This window comes from Scyliorhinus canicula, chromosome 7 (assembly GCF_902713615.1).
Source record: "Scyliorhinus canicula chromosome 7, sScyCan1.1, whole genome shotgun sequence".
NCBI classification, from domain to species: Eukaryota; Metazoa; Chordata; class Chondrichthyes; order Carcharhiniformes; family Scyliorhinidae; genus Scyliorhinus; species Scyliorhinus canicula.
In genome coordinates, this window is record NC_052152.1 from 17,605,972 (window position 1) to 17,622,361 (window position 16,390).

Here is a 16,390-nt window from a genome sequence, read left to right on the forward strand (position 1 = left end):
GCAGAGATGGGGAGAACGTGCAGACTCCACACAGACAATGACCTGAGGCCAGAATTGAACCCGGGTCCCTGGTGCAGTGAGGCAGCAGTGCTAATCACTATGCCACCGTGCCACCCCCCCCCCCCCCCCCCCCCCCCGCTCTTATTTGTTCTAAGTTTGTATTGTTGGCGGAAAAATCTGCCTACCGATAGCAGGTATCGGAAATTCAGGTATGTACAGTATTACCCATGAATTATCAACCGGCAGGCTGGTGAACTTGGCCATAATGTGCTTTGTTTCTTTGACTTGCAGTAATCTACAGTAAGATCCCAACTTAAATATATTTTTTCAACATCCAATCAAATGTGGCCTGTAATTAACAGAGAGCCATGATATGACGATTCTCCATTAATTACTGAGTAAACATTAGCTCTGTTATATCAAATAATCAAACAACTTACCACAGGATGGACCAGCAGTGGCTGTGGTGGTGGCACTAGTGGTGGTTACTGTAGAGCTGGTTGTCGGAGTTGTTGCTGGACGAGCAGAGGTGGTCGTCGCGGTTGTGGTGGGAGAGCTGGTGGTGGCAGAGGTCGTTCCGCTGATAACTGTTGTCAGAGTTGTTGCTGGATGAGCAGAGGAGGTCATTACAGTTGTTGTGGGAGAACTGGTGGTGGCAGAGGTCGTTCCACTGATAACTGTTGTCAGAGTTGTTGTTGGACGAGCAGAGGTGGTCGTCGCGGTTGTGGTGGGAGAACTGGTGGTGGCAGAGTTCGTTCCGCTGATAACTGTTGTCAGAGTTGTTGCTGGACGAGTAGAGGAGGTCATTACGGTTGTTGTGGGAGAGCTGGTGGTGGCAGAGGTCGTTCCGCTGATAACTGTTGTCAGAGCTGTTGCTGGACGAGCAGAGGAGGTCATTACGGTTGTTGTGGGAGAGCTGGTGGTGGCAGAGGTCGTTCCGCTGATAACTGTTGTCAGAGGTGTTGTTGGACGAGCAGAGGTGGTCGTCGCGGTTGTTGTGGGAGAGCTGGTGGTGGCAGAGGTCGTTCCGCTGATAACTGTTGTCAGAGGTGTTGTTGGACGAGCAGAGGTGGTCGTCGCGGTTGTTGTGGGAGAGCTGGTGGTGGCAGAGGTCGTTCCGCTGATAACTGTTGTCAGAGTTGTTGTTGGACGAGCAGAGGAGGTCATTACGGTTGTCGTGGGAGAGCTGGTGGTGGCAGAGGTCGTTCCGTTGATAACTGTTGGCAGAAATTGTAGTTGAATGCACCAATGCTACACCCACACAACTGTTTATTGGAGGTGGAGTGAGGTTAGTTTGTATGAGAGAAAGTGTTGGTGAGGGCAGGGTTTACGCTGCTCGCTGGGTTTGGTGTTCGGCCACTGGCATTAGGTGAGCTGATGGGGTGGCGACATTCTCAGATATCTGAGAAGGTACAGCAGTTAAAGTGGCAGCAAGTGTTGAAATTAGATTTGTTGATGAGGCAGTGAAGCTCAAGATTAGTCCTGTTGCAGCACTGTTGCAACTTAAAATGAAAATTAAAATCAAGCAACTTTTAATAATTTGTCAGATTGCTTGTATTTATACACTTGCTGACCAATCTTGAGGTACACTGGAGCAATCTGGGGGGGAGAGAGGGTGCTCAGGAGGCCGCGGCATCGGAGCAGGCGGGGTCGGGGGTAAAGATTTTAAAATGGCACCCCAATCCGCGAATCATCATCCTACACTGAAGAGCTGAGCGGATCGGTGTAGGAAATGAGGTAGGAGCAGCCTTCGCGGGGCGGTTCCTGACTGAGGCTAAATAAAAACCAGCAGTGATAGCGGGGTCATCTTGGCGCCCCGTTATAAGCGTCCAAAACGGGATCTGTAGGTACAAAAAGGGCAGTTGATAATGAAGGTAAAGTCCTTTGAAGGGTGGCGCAATGGAAAACCTTCTTCATTTAAAACCCCATTTGGCATGACTTTGTCTCGGCCGGTGGCAAGTTAAAGCGAAAGAAAATTGAATGGAGTCAAGACAGGTAAGAAAGGCAAGGAGGAGAAGAGAATTTAATTGATGTATTTAGTTGTTATGATCTAGAAACAGTACCTGAATCAAGGGTGGAAACACAGTTTATAGTAACGTTCAAAAGGGATTTGGGAACATACTTGAATAGAAACCAAAATCTAGGGCAATGCGGAGATGGCAGATGAGTGAGACTAACTGGACAAACCTTTACAAGACCCAGCACAAATGATGGGCTAAATGGCCTCACCCTGTGCTGTCTCATTCCACCATTCACTATCTCTGATCTGCACTGGTGACTAAGAAAAATCTTTATCCCAAGATCTTCCTTTCCAATAGTTGTTCAGATAAAAATTAGCAACACAGCCACTTGCTTTAACTTACAACTCACATTAAAAAGGGGTCATTTGTGCGTTTGAGCTAGAAAGGATCTTAGAGTATTCTACTTCTCATGGTAATGTACCCGTCAGGTTCTCGCTGATACTCCAGGATGTAACAATGCTGTTCATCAGACCATAAGGCCATAAGACGTAGGAGCATAAGTAGGTCATTTGGGCCGCTGAGTCTGCTCCACCATTCAATGAGAACATGACTGATCTGATATGATAATCCTCAACTACACTTTCCTGCCTGATCCCCATAACCCTTGGTCCCCTAACTTATTAGAAATCGGCCTCTCTTAGCCTTGAACATAATTAACGATTCACTACTCTCTGAGAGAAGGAATTCCTCCTTATCTCAATCTTAAATAGACGACCACTTACTCTGAGATAACCCTCTGATCCGAGACTCTCAGTATTTGCCCTGTCAAGTCCCCTGAGAATCCCATGTATTTCAACAAGTTTGCCGCTCATTCTTCTAAACTCCAATGTGTACAGGCCAAACTGCTCAACCTACCCTCATAAGAAAATCCCTCCATACCTGGGACCTACCGAGTGAATCTTCTGTCCACTGCCGCCAATGCCAGTATATCTTTCCATAGATAAGGGGGACCAAATCTGTTCCTAGTATTCCAGGTCTGATCCAACTGGTGTCTTGTATAGTTTTTGGGGTTCTTCCCTATTTTTATACTCCATGCCCGTTCAATAAAGGCCATCATTTCATTTGTCTTCCCTGTGACCTGCTAAACATGCACGCTAGCTTTTTGCAATTCCCAATTTGAGGACACCCAAATCCCTCTCTGCTGCAGCTTTCTGCAACCTTTCTCCATCTGGATAATATTCAGCTCCTTTATTCTTCCTACCAATGTGCATAACCAAAGGTTTTCCTATATTATATCCCATCTGCCAAGTTTTTGCCCACTCACCTAATCTGTCTGTAGCCCGTGTAGAATCTATGTGTTATCATCACCATTTGCCTTCCCACCTATTTTGTGTCATCTGCAAATTTGGTAATAATACATTCACTTCCCTCGTCCAAGTCATTAGAATATTTTGGAAATAATTATGGCCCCAGCAGTGATCCCTGTGGCAAGTTAGCATCCTGAAACTATCCCTCAGATGCTGACCCTTTGTCATCGATCAATCCTCTATCCATGCATTACCCCCAAAATCATGGGCTCTTATCTTACGAAAAGTAGACTTTTGTGTCCAAACGTTTGGTGCATTGGCCATGCTAAATTGCCCTTAGTGTTCAAAAAAGGTTAGGTGAGGTTACTGGGTTATGGGGATAGGGTGCTCTTTCCAAGGGCCGATGTAGACTCGATGGGCCGAATTACCTCCTTCTACACTGCAAATTCTATGATTCTATGTGTGGTACCGTATCGAATGCTTCAATATTCAATGGGAGTTATATGTCGGAATTTATTTGATATATATATGCGCAAAAACTGTTTTCCTGGTAACATTTTATGGGTACCCCATAATGTTTAAATTGTTTAAAAATAAAAGCTCTTCTGGTGTGACACTGTGGAATTCTGCGTGAATAGAGCACACCTCCTATGGATCATCTCACTTCAAAACTATTTGGCATCATTAATTAGCAACCAAATTATAATACTTAAAATCAACATACAGTGAAAGGAATGTCAGGCAATTATTTTAAACAGTCACACATTAACTTGACTAAGAATTATTTCCAATATTGTATACTGTCCGATCATTCCTGGTTAAAAGAATTCAGGCCTTTACCTGAGCAATTTGTTCCTGGGTTTGTCGGATTGGTATCGTCAATACCCTGGAAACAGCGACATGAGAAACTTCCTGGAGTGTTTGTGCAGACAGCTAAATCAGAGCATGTGTTGTTCCCAGTCTGGCACTCGTTAATGTCTGAAACAAGGAATTGATCAAAACTATCACTGGGAGCACATGTTACTTTAACCCAAAGATCCCAGGCAACATCATGTTGAGTGTCATCTGGACCTCCTCCCTTCCTTACATCCTTCCTAAAATGTGTCGACCAGAATGGACTCACCAAAGTTTGAGACAACTCCAATATGACCTTCCTGCTTTCGCAATCTGTGCCTTGATTAATAAAGGCAAGTGCCCCAGATGCCTTTTTCAATGCCCTGTTGACCTACCCTTCTACCTTCAGAGATTGATAGACAAACAAGCCAAAGTCCCTTTGCTCCTTATAACTTGCCAGTGTCAGGCCATTCACTGAATACGTCCTTGTCAAATTATACTTTCCAAAATGTATCACCTCACACTTTTCAGTGTTAAATTCCATCTACCACTTTTCTGCCCATTTGACCATCTCGTCTATATCTTCCTGTAACCCAAAACACTCAATCTCACTGTTAACCACCCGGCCAATCTTTGCGTCATCCGCAAACTGACTGATCCTACCCCCCTCCCCACATAGTAATTAATGTTGTTTATATCTCGACCACTCCCCCCCAATGTTACCCCCGAATACCCTCAAAGCCATAACTCACCTGTAAAGGCTCCCTCAGCAATGCACCCCCCCCCCCACCCCCCCTCCCACCGTAACCATCTGCATGCGGGCAGGGCATCACCTTGGCACTGCCAGTGCCCCCACCAGCTGCCAATGCGGCCTGTCTCACTCTAATATACAGTTTCGCAACAAATCCATCTGCCTACAATGGCCCGGATTCACATTGCGACAATTCGCGAGATTGCGTTAGAATGCTGTTCATAAACCCATGAGACGTTTGAGCAGAAGTAGGTCATTTGGGCCATCAAGTCTGCTCCACCATTCAGTGAGAACATGACTGATCTGATATAATCCTCAACTCCACTTTCCTACCTTATCCCCATAACCCTTGATTACCTAACTGATTAAAAATCGGCATACGTAGCCTTCAACATACTTAACGATTCACTACCCAGTGAGAGAAGGAATTCCTCCTTATCTCTATCTTAAATGGCGACCCCTGACTCTGAGATAATGCCCTCTGGTCTTAGACTCTCAGTATCTGCTTTGTCAAGTCCGCTGAGAATCCTATGTATCTCAATAAAGTCGCCGCTCATTCCTCTAAATTCCAATGAGTGCTGGCCAAACTGCTCAACCTATCCTCATAAGAAACTCCCTCCATGCCTGGGATAGACCGAATGAACCTTCTGTCCACTGCCGCCAACCCCAGTATATCTTTCCATAGATAAGGGGACAAAATTTGTTCCAAGTATTCCAGGTCTGATCCAACTGGTGTCTTGTACAGTTTTAGGGGTTCTTCCCTATTTTTATACAGGCCTTTACCTGAGCAATTTGTTCCTGGGTTTGTCGGATTGATATCGTTAGTCCCCTGGAGACAGCGACACGAGAAACTTCCTGGAGTGTTTGTGCAGGCAGCTAAATCAGAGCACGTATTGATCCCAGTCTGGCACTCGTCAATGTCTGAAACAAGGAATTGATCAAAGCTATCACTTGGAGCACAAATTACTTTAACCCAATGATTTCAAATCACGTTCAACTTAGGCAATGTCCTACCTTCACACTTCCTTCCAGGTACACTGGGGCTTGTGTCATTGAACCCAGCATTACACTGACAGGTGTAGCTTGCGTTCTGTCTTATACATATTCCATTACCTGAACAGTCATTCAGCCCTGGCTGGCAGCTGTCTTGCTCTGTCACAAGACATACAGAAGAAAAATGATTGAAATATCCTGAGCACAGAATTGTAAAACCATCATCCCATTATTTTCACCCTTGAGTTTCCCCCCAGCTCTGATGATCTCGCTGCGCCCTCTTGAGTTCATGACATTCACAAGAAAATGAGTGTGGGTAGTTAGAATTCATTTGCACTCAGTTCCGACCCAGGTTGAAAGAATCTCCCCATAATAAACTGCCATTAAATTGGAGATTCCATTCACAGAACCACCCCAAGGTGCTCCACAACAATATTATCAAACACTATCTGGCACTGAGCCACATAGACAAATGACAGGAGATCAAAAGCTTGGTCAATAGGTCGGTTAAATAGAAAGCATCCTATCTGGCTGCATCACAGCCTGGTATGGCAACTGCTCGGCCCAAGACCGCAAGAAACTTCAGAGAGTCATGAACACAGCTCAGTCCATCACACGACCCTGCCTCCCATCCATTAATTCCTTCTGCACCTTCCTCTGCCTGGGGAAAGCGGGCAGCAAAATCAAAGACCCTCCCTCCTGGCTGACTCACTCATTCAACTTCTTCTATCGGGCAGGAGATACAGAAGTCTGAGAGCATGCACGAACAGACTCAAAAACAGCTTATTCCCCACTGTTATCAGACTCCTAAACGACCCTCTTATGAACTGACCTGATTAACACTACACCTCTGTATGTTTCACCCAATGCCGGTCTTATGTAGTTACATTGTGTATCTTGTGTTGCCCTATTATGTATTTTCTTTTATTCCCTTTTCTTCCCATGCACTTAATGATCTGTTGAGCTGCTCGCATAGGGGCTGTTGAGCTGCTCAATAGGACACCTGACCGGCACATCTTTGGACACGAAGAGGCAATTTATCACGGCCAATCCACAAAATCTGCACATCCTTGTTCTGTGGGAGGAAACCGGAGCACCCCGGGAGAAAGTGCAAACTCCACACAGGCAATCACCCGAGGCTGGAATTGAACCTGTGTCCCTGACACTGTCAGGCAGCAGTGCTAACCACTGAGCCACCATGCCACCCCGTCGAGAAATTTTTAAATTTAGAATGCGAAAATCTGCTCAGCCCATCCAGAACCAATGTATTGTGGATTTTCTCCTTTCCCACTCTCCAATGTAATTTGCATCATCGCAAATGTGCAATGTAACTCCAATGCTGCAGGTCTATGCACCTAATTTAATGGATAAATGCTTTCAGTTCTTCATTGGTTCACCTTGCTGTTAATCCTAAACTGGACTGCACTGTACACTTGCCCCAGTACAGATTCCAAATATTCCAGCTAACAAGCATCTGGGAGCTCTGCGGGAAGAACAGCAGCAACATAATGCTTGAGCAACGTACCTGTCCTGACTTTCTCTGTAATTGTCTGCAGTTGACCGCACGTTGTTGTGGAAACTGTAATCTCATATTCAATACTTGGCTGGAGGTTATAGCATGTAGCTTCTTTTTGGGTAGTTTCAATGTTCGTCACTGGAGATGTGGAGATTGTGACTTTGAAGACGGGCTTTTTGATTGCATTGTTTGTCTCCCAGGTGATGGAAATTGTCTCACTTTCCACCGTTACAAAACGAATAAAAATGAATTTCAGTGGGTCTGTAATAAAATCACACATCTTTGTACTGAAGCATCTGAATCATTGTCATCCTAAACACTTAAATATATTGACATAAAACGTATGACATCCTACTAGGGAAAAATAACTGGAGAGGAAGAACTCTAGTGGTATCTTCAGCAATGAATGGATTGAATGTAACAATTAAGAATGCACACTGTAATGACATTTTCATAATATTGCATTCAAAATATGTATTGCGGAAAGCACAAGAGGATATGATCCATCACCCAAACCGATCTGCCATCTCCATGTATTCTGCACATGATAACCTTCACTCTAATCCATTTAATCACAAGAGTAAAGTTCTGCCAATGAAACCCCAGCGCACCATTCATCCTTGCATCCTATATTAAATCATCATGGATCACTTTTCTTACCGGGAAATTAGCAACAGTTCATCTTTTCAAACAGTAACCGAATATGTGCTTATAGAATCATAGAATCCCTACACTGCAGAAAGAGGCCATTCGGCCAATCGAATCTGCACCAACCCTCCGAAAGTGCACCCGAACTAGACTCCCCCCGTCCTAACCCTGTCACCCCACCTAATCTTTGGACACTACGGGGCAATTTATCATGGCAATCCACCTGACCCGCACAGCTTCGGACTGTGGGAGGAAATGCATGCAGAGATGGGGAGAACGTGCAGACTCCACACAGACAGTGACCTGAGGCCAGAATTGACCCCGGGTCTCTGGTGCAGTGAGGCAGCAGTGCTAATCACTATGCCACCGTGCCACCCCCCCCCCCTCTTATTTGTTCTAAGTTTGTATTGTTGGCGGAAAAATCTGCCTACCGATAGCAGGTATTGGAAATTCAGGTATATACAGTATTACCCATGAGTTATCAACCGGCAGGCTGGTGAACTTGGCCATAATGTGCTTTGTTTCTTTGACTTGCAGTAATCTACAGTAAGATCCCAACGTAAATATATTTTTTCAACATCCAATCAAATGTGGCCTGTAATTAACAGAGAGCCATGATATGACGATTCTCCATTAATTACTGAGTAAACATTAGCTCTGTTATATCAAATAATCATGCAACTTACCACAGGATGGACCAGCAGTGGTTGTGGTGGTGGCACTAGTGGTGGTTACTGTAGAGCTGGTTGTCGGAGTTGTTGCTGGACGAGCAGAGGTGGTCGTCGCGGTTGTTGTGGGAGAGCTGGTGTTGGCAGAGGTCGTTCCGTTGATAACTGTTGGCAGAAATTGTAGTTGAATGCACCAATGCTACACCCACACAACTGTTTATTGGAGGTGGAGTGAGGTTAGTTTGTATGAGAGAAAGTGTTGGTGAGGGCAGGGTTTACGCTGCTCGCTGGGTTTGGTGTTCGGCCACTGGCATTAGGTGAGCTGATGGGGTGGCGACATTCTCAGATATCTGAGAAGGTACAGCAGTTAAAGTGGCAGCAAGTGTTGAAATTAGATTTGTTGATGAGGCAGTGAAGCTCAAGATTAGTCCTGTTGCAGCACTGTTGCAACTTAAAATGAAAATTAAAATCAAGCAACTTTTAATAATTTGTCAGATTGCTTGTATTTATACACTTGCTGACCAATCTTGAGGTACACTGGAGCAATCTGGGGGGGGAGAGAGGGTGCTCAGGAGGCCGCGGCATCGGAGCAGGCGGGGTCGGGGGTAAAGATTTTAAAATGGCACCCCAATCCGCGAATCATCATCCTACACTGAAGAGCTGAGCGGATCGGTGTAGGAAATGAGGTAGGAGCAGCCTTCGCGGGGCGGTTCCTGACTGAGGCTAAATAAAAACCAGCAGTGATAGCGGGGTCATCTTGGCGCCCCGTTATAAGCGTCCAAAACGGGATCTGTAGGTACAAAAAGGGCAGTTGATAATGAAGGTAAAGTCCTTTGAAGGGTGGCGCAATGGAAAACCTTCTTCATTTAAAAATGTCATTGTCACTCCCATTTGGCATGACTTTGTCTCGGCCGGTGGCAAGTTAATGCGAAAGAAAATTGAATGGAGTCAAGACAGGTAAGAAAGGCAAGGAGGAGAAGAGAATTTAATTGATGCATTTCGTTGTTATGATCTAGAAACAGTACCTGAATCAAGGGTGGAAACACAGTTGATAGTAACGTTCAAAAGGGATTTGGGAACATACTTGAATAGAAACCAAAATCTAGGGCAATGCGGAGATGGCAGATGAGTGAGACTAACTGGACAAACCTTTACAAGACCCAGCACAAATGATGGGCTAAATGGCCTCACCCTGTGCTGTCTCATTTTACCATTCACTATCTCTGATCTGCACTGGTGACTAAGAAAAATCTTTATCCCAAGATCTTCCTTTCCAATAGTTGTTCAGATAAAAATTAGCAACACAGCCACTTGCTTTAACTTACAACTCACGTTAAAAAGGGGTCATTTGTGCGTTTGAGCTAGAAAGGATCTTAGAGTATTCTACTTCTCATGGTAATGTACCCGTCAGGTTCTTGCTGATACTCCAGGATGTAACAATGCTGTTCATCAGACCATAAGGCCATAAGACGTAGGAGCATAAGTAGGTCATTTGGGCCGCCAAGTCTGCTCCACCATTCAATGAGAACATGACTGATCTGATATGATAATCCTCAACTACACTTTCCTGCCTGATCCCCATAACCCTTGGTCCCCTAACTTATTAGAAATCGGCCTCTCTTAGCCTTGAACATAATTAACGATTCACTACTCTCTGAGAGAAGGAATTCCTCCTTATCTCAATCTTAAATAGACGACCCCTTACTCTGAGATAACCCTCTGATCCGAGACTCTCAGTATTTGCCCTGTCAAGTCCCCTGAGAATCCCATGTATTTCAACAAGTTTGCCGCTCATTCTTCTAAACTCCAATGAGTACAGGCCAAACTGCTCAACCTACCCTCATAAGAAAATCCCTCCATACCTGGGACCTACCGAGTGAATCTTCTGTCCACTGCCGCCAATGCCAGTATATCTTTCCTTAGATAAGGGGGACCAAATCTGTTCCTAGTATTCCAGGTCTGATCCAACTGGTGTCTTGTATAGTTTTTGGGGTTCTTCCCTATTTTTATACTCCATGCCCGTTCAATAAAGGCCATCATTTCATTTGTCTTCCCTGTGACCTGCTAAACATGTACGCTAGCGTTTTGCAATTCCCAATTTGAGGACACCCAAATCCCTCTCTGCTGCAGCTTTCTGCAGCCTTTCTCCATCTGGATAATATTCAGCTCCTTTATTCTTCCTACCAATGTGCATAACCAAAGGTTTTCCTATATTATATCCCATCTGCCAAGTTTTTGCCCACTCACCTAATCCGTCTGTAGCCCTGTGTAGAATCTATGTGTTATCATCACCATTTGCCTTCCCACCTATTTTGTGTCATCTGCAAATTTGGTAATAATACATTCACTTCCCTCGTCCAAGTCATTAGAATATTTTGGAAATAATTATGGCGCCAGCAGTGATCCCTGTGGCAAGTTAGCATCCTGAAACTATCCCTCATATGCTGACCCTTTGTCATCCATCAATCCTCTATCCATGCATTACCCCCAAAATCATGGGCTCTTATCTTACTAAAAGTAGACTTTTGTGTCCAAAAGTTTGGTGCATTGGCCATGCTAAATTGCCCTTAGTGTTCAAAAAAGGTTAGGTGAGGTTACTGGGTTATGGGGATAGGGTGCTCTTTCCAAGGGCCGATGTAGACTCGATGGGCCGAATTACCTCCTTCTACACTGTAAATTCAATGATTCTATGTGTGGTACCGTATCGAATGCTTCAATATTCAATGGAAGTTATATGTCGGAATTTATTTGATATTTATATGCGCAAAAACTGTTTTCCTGGTAACATTTTATGGGAACCCATAATGTTTAAATTGTTTAAAAATAAAAGCTCTTCTGGTGTGACACTGTGGAATTTGTTACTTCCTGTCTTCTGCGTGAATAGAGCACACCTCCTATGGATTATCTCACTTCAAAACTATTTGGCATCATTAATTAGCAACCAAATTATAATACTTAAAATCAACATACAGAGAAAGGAAACAGTCACACATTAACTTGACTAAGAATTATTTCCAATATTGTATACTGTCCGATCATTCCTGGTTAAAAGAATTCAGGCCTTTACCTGAGCAATTTGTTCCTGGGTTTGTCGGATTGGTATCGTCAATACCCTGGAAACAGCGACATGAGAAACTTCCTGGAGTGTTTGTGCAGACAGCTAAATCAGAGCATGTGTTGTTCCCAGTCTGGCACTCGTCAATGTCTGAAACAAGGAATTGATCAAAACTATCACTTGGAGCACATGTTACTTTAACCCAAAGATCCTAGGCAACATCATAATGAGTGTCATCTGGACCTCCTCCCATTAAATTACATCCTTCCTAAAATGTGTCGACCAGAATGGACTCACCAAAGTTTGAGACAACTCCAATATGACCTTCCTGCTTTCGCAATCTGTGCCTTGATTAATAAAGGCAAGTGCCCCAGATGCCTTTTTCACTGCCCTGTTGACCTACCCTTCAACCTTCAGAGATTGATAGACAAACAAGCCAAAGTCCCTTTGCTCCTTATAACTTCCCAGTGTCAGGCCATTCACTGAATACGTCCTTGTCAAATTATACTTTCCAAAATGTATCACCTCACACTTTTCAGTGTTAAATTCCATCTGCCACTTTTCTGCCCATTTGACCATCTCGTCTATATCTTCCTGTAACCCAAAACACTCAATCTCACTGTTAACCACCCGGCCAATCTTTGCATCATCCGCAAACTGACTGATCCTACCCCCCTCCCCACATAGTCATTCATGTTGTTTATATCTCGACCCCCCCCCCCCCAATGTTACCCCCGAATACCCTCAAAGCCATAACTCACCTGTAAAGGCTCCCTCAGCAATGCACCCCCCCCTCCCCCCGCCCCCCCTCCCACCGTAACCATCTGCATGCGGGCAGGGCATCACCTTGGCACTGCCAGTGCCCCCACCAGCTGCCAATGCGGCCTGTCTCACTCTAATATACAGGTTCGCTACAAATCCATCTGCCTACAATGGCCCGGATTCACATTGTGACGATTCGTGAGATCGCGTGCAAATGCTGTTCATAAACCCATGAGACGTTTGAGCAGAAGTAGGTCATTTGGGCCATCAAGTCTGCTCCACCATTCAGTGAGAACATGACTGATCTGATATAATCCTCAACTCCACTTTCCTACCTTGTCCCCATAACCCTTGATTACCTAACTGATTACAAATCGGCATACGTAGCCTTCAACATACTTAACGATTCACTACCCAGTGAGAGAAGGAATTCCTCCTTATCTCTATCTTAAATGGCGACCCCTGACTCTGAGATAATGCCCTCTGGTCTTAGACTCTCAGTATCTGCTTTGTCAAGTCCGCTGAGAATCCTATGTATCTCAATAAAGTCGCCGCTCATTCCTCTAAATTCCAATGAGTGCTGGCCAAACTGCTCAACCTATCCTCATAAGAAACTCCCTCCATGCCTGGGATAGACCGAATGAACCTTCTGTCCACTGCCGCCAACCCCAGTATATCTTTCCATAGATAAGGGGACAAAATTTGTTCCAAGTATTCCAGGTCTGATCCAACTGGTGTCTTGTACAGCTTTTGGGGTTCTTCCCTATTTTTATACAGGCCTTTACCTGAGCAATTTGTTCCTGGGTTTGTCGGATTGATATCGTTAGTCCCCTGGAGACAGCGACACGAGAAACTTCCTGGAGTGTTTGTGCAGGCAGCTAAATCAGAGCACGTATTGATCCCAGTCTGGCACTCGTCAATGTCTGAAACAAGGAATTGATCAAAACTATCACTTGGAGCACAAATTACTTTAACCCAATGATTTCAAATCACGTTCAACTTAGGCAATGTCCTACCTTCACACTTCCTTCCAGGTACACTGGGGCTTGTGTCATTGAACCCAGCATTACACTGACAGGTGTAGCTTGCGTTCTGTCTTATACATGTTCCATTACCTGAACAGTCATTCAGCCCTGGCTGGCAGCTGTCTTGCTCTGTCACAAGACATACAGAAGAAAAATGATTGAAATATCCTGAGCACAGAATTGTAAAACCATCATCCCATTATTTTCACCCTTGAGTTTCCCCCCAGCTCTGATGATCTTGCTGCACCCTCTTGAGTTCATGACATTCACAAGAAAATGAGTGTGGGTAGTTAGAATTCATTTGCACTCAGTTCCGACCCAGGTTGAAAAAATCTCCCCATAATAAACTGCCATTAAATTAGAGATTCCATTCACAGAACCACCCCAAGGTGCTCCACAACAATATTATCAAACACTATCTGGCACTGAGCCACATAGACAAATGACAGGAGATCAAAAGCTTGGTCAACAGGTCGGTTAAATAGAAAGCATCCTATCTGGCTGCATCACAGCCTGGTATGGCAACTGCTCGGCCCAAGACCGCAAGAAACTTCAGAGAGTCATGAGCACAGCTCAGTCCATCACACGACCCTGCCTCCCATCCATTAATTCCTTCTGAACCTTCCTCTGCCTGGGGAAAGCGGGCAGCAAAATCAAAGACCCTCCCACCTGGCTGACTTCAACTTCTTCTATCGGGCAGGAGATACAGAAGTCTGAGAGCACGCACGAACAGACTCAAAAACAGCTTATTCCCCACTGTTAGCAGACTCCTAAACGACCCTCTTATGGACTGACCTGATTAACACTACACCCCTGAGTGTTTCACCCAATGCCGGTCTTTTGTAGTTGCATTGTGCATCTTGTGTTGCCCTATTATGTATTTTCTTTTATTCCCTTTTCTTCCCATGCACTTAATGATCTGTTGAGCTGCTCGCAGAAAAATACTTTTCACTGTATCTTGGAACACGTGACAATAAACAAATCCAATCCAATCCAATTATAAAGATCTTAAAGAAGGAGACAGCGGGAGAGAGACCAAAGGTTTGAGGAGGGAATTCCAGAGGTTCGGACCCAGTAAGCTGAAGGCGTGGCGGCCATTGGGTGAGCAATCAAAATTGGACTATGTGCAGGAGCCCTGGATGGAAGGAGCACAGAGATCTCCGAGGGTTGTAGCACTCGAGGACGTGAGGGAGACACAGGGCGTCTGAAATAAGAAGTGCTCCCCATTTCCCAGCCTTGGTGTTACAATTCTGCAAAGGTTCAAGCAACAAAATGCCAGCTGGCAAGTCCAACTTTTGCACGCTTGAAACTGTTAGGAAGTGAAAGCCTTAGGAAGGAGTCTGGAATGAATAAAAATAGATCAAAGCAGTGTCTAGAAACGCCAACCCCATGGCAGAAAAGGAGCCTTCCGTGGGAATGCAGTTTCTGTGAAATATGAAATAAGTGAGAATTCTGAACATTAACTGTATGCTGAAAGCCTTGTAAACCGAGCAGGTATATTTTTGAAGTCCTGTATTTCCAACAGAATCATTAATGTGGTAACATTATGGCTAGTCACTGTATTGCAGAGAGCAAGCAGAACTTAGGCCTTCAGACATTTTACCTTAATCTGAAATTTGTAAAGTATAAAAATCAGATTACGTTCCTAATCCGAAACACTGATCCCATCAACCAAGGACTATCTGGTAGTTCCTTTACCTTTTTTGTTTTCATTATAATTCATGGGGATTTACTTCATTGAGAAACAATTCTTTCAGGGCCTTTAATTGAAGGGGACACATATTGGCAATTAAGACTGAGCCGGAATTCCACTGACAAATGACGGGAAGATAGAATGCTGCTACCGACAAACACGTGGCTAGCAGACCAGAGGATCCAGCTCCTGGACAGTGCTCTGCAGCTCCTCACAAAAATTTGCATTCAACATTTTGTAAGCTATTGGCAATGGGTTGCTTTCTGTTGATCGTCCATTCCAGCCAACAGCAAACTTCGGAGTTGGTCAGTGTGACGCAGCTGAATCGTGATGTTGCGATGGTTTGAATCAAAGACTTTCACCTCACAGAATCAATCAAACTGGACAACCAAACAAAACATCTATGGGATACTAAACATCTGTCAGGCCCTGTACATTGTCTCCTCCAAACTGCCAAGTACCAGCCTCATAAAACCCAAACTTGGCATCAGTTAACTGAAACTTGCCTCTATTTAGACTGGATGAAAGGCCCCATCTGTTCATTTAACTTTTACAATCTAAAAAATACATCCTTCTCGATACTTGCGAAGACTTATGAAACCAGTGGTTGAAATGCTTTTGTTAGAACTCCTTACCTGCAATAGTTGTGTTTCGAAGATCTACAGCGAACATTTGACTATTGTTTAACGATTCAGTGAGCGCTTCTGCGACGCTGGCTGTCGTGACACTCACGTTTGTTGACACTGCCACTGTAAAATTCACAAGTAGGCTCCCTTCTCTAATGGATATGATAATAATTATAAGTTTTCCAGTTTTGTGTAAATTCTGAAGTCGTTTGCTGAATCCAATCACCAGCTGAAAGAGAAAACAGATATCCACTTCTAACATTTGTCTCTCCACTACACTCCCGCCAGAGAACATGAGCATCAAACTTTACGCCTCTAAATATTGAAATAAGGACTTCCCACAGTATTCTAATGCCTGCAAATGGAGGTGTGTCCAGCTTTGTTTCAGTTAACGACACCTTTCCCTGAGAGTTGAGAAGCTGTTGCTTGAACCTGAACTCCTGAGCTGGACATATAGTCCACACTGAATGTTATGACGTGTCAAGAGCTCATCCAGGTACTTTTTAAAGGGTGAAAGACAACCCACCTCTAAACCCTCCCCCGCAGTGCAT

General features: G+C 44.5%; 1 protein-coding gene across 20 annotated transcripts in view; it reads right to left on the reverse strand.

Annotated features, from left to right (window-relative positions):
* Nucleotides 1–16,390, reverse strand: part of LOC119968751 (mucin-17-like) — a 64,283-nt gene that overhangs the window by 30,113 nt on the left and 17,780 nt on the right. For 8 of the 20 annotated variants that reach the window (XM_038801415.1, XM_038801423.1, XM_038801422.1 and 5 more), the window contains 10 exons: nt 15,849–16,068; nt 13,512–13,649; nt 13,281–13,418; nt 11,746–11,883; nt 8,697–8,843; nt 7,372–7,623; nt 5,868–6,005; nt 5,637–5,774; nt 4,109–4,246; nt 441–1,217 (listed from right to left, as the gene is read on the reverse strand). In XM_038801415.1, the coding sequence (XP_038657343.1) occupies nt 441–1,217; nt 4,109–4,246; nt 5,637–5,774; nt 5,868–6,005; nt 7,372–7,623; nt 8,697–8,843; nt 11,746–11,883; nt 13,281–13,418; nt 13,512–13,649; nt 15,849–16,068 (2,224 nt within the window). The remainder of the gene's footprint in view (nt 1–440; nt 1,218–4,108; nt 4,247–5,636; nt 5,775–5,867; nt 6,006–7,371; nt 7,624–8,696; nt 8,844–11,745; nt 11,884–13,280; nt 13,419–13,511; nt 13,650–15,848; nt 16,069–16,390) is intronic. The other 12 variants (XM_038801436.1, XM_038801435.1, XM_038801433.1 and 9 more) reach the window with 10 other exon arrangements.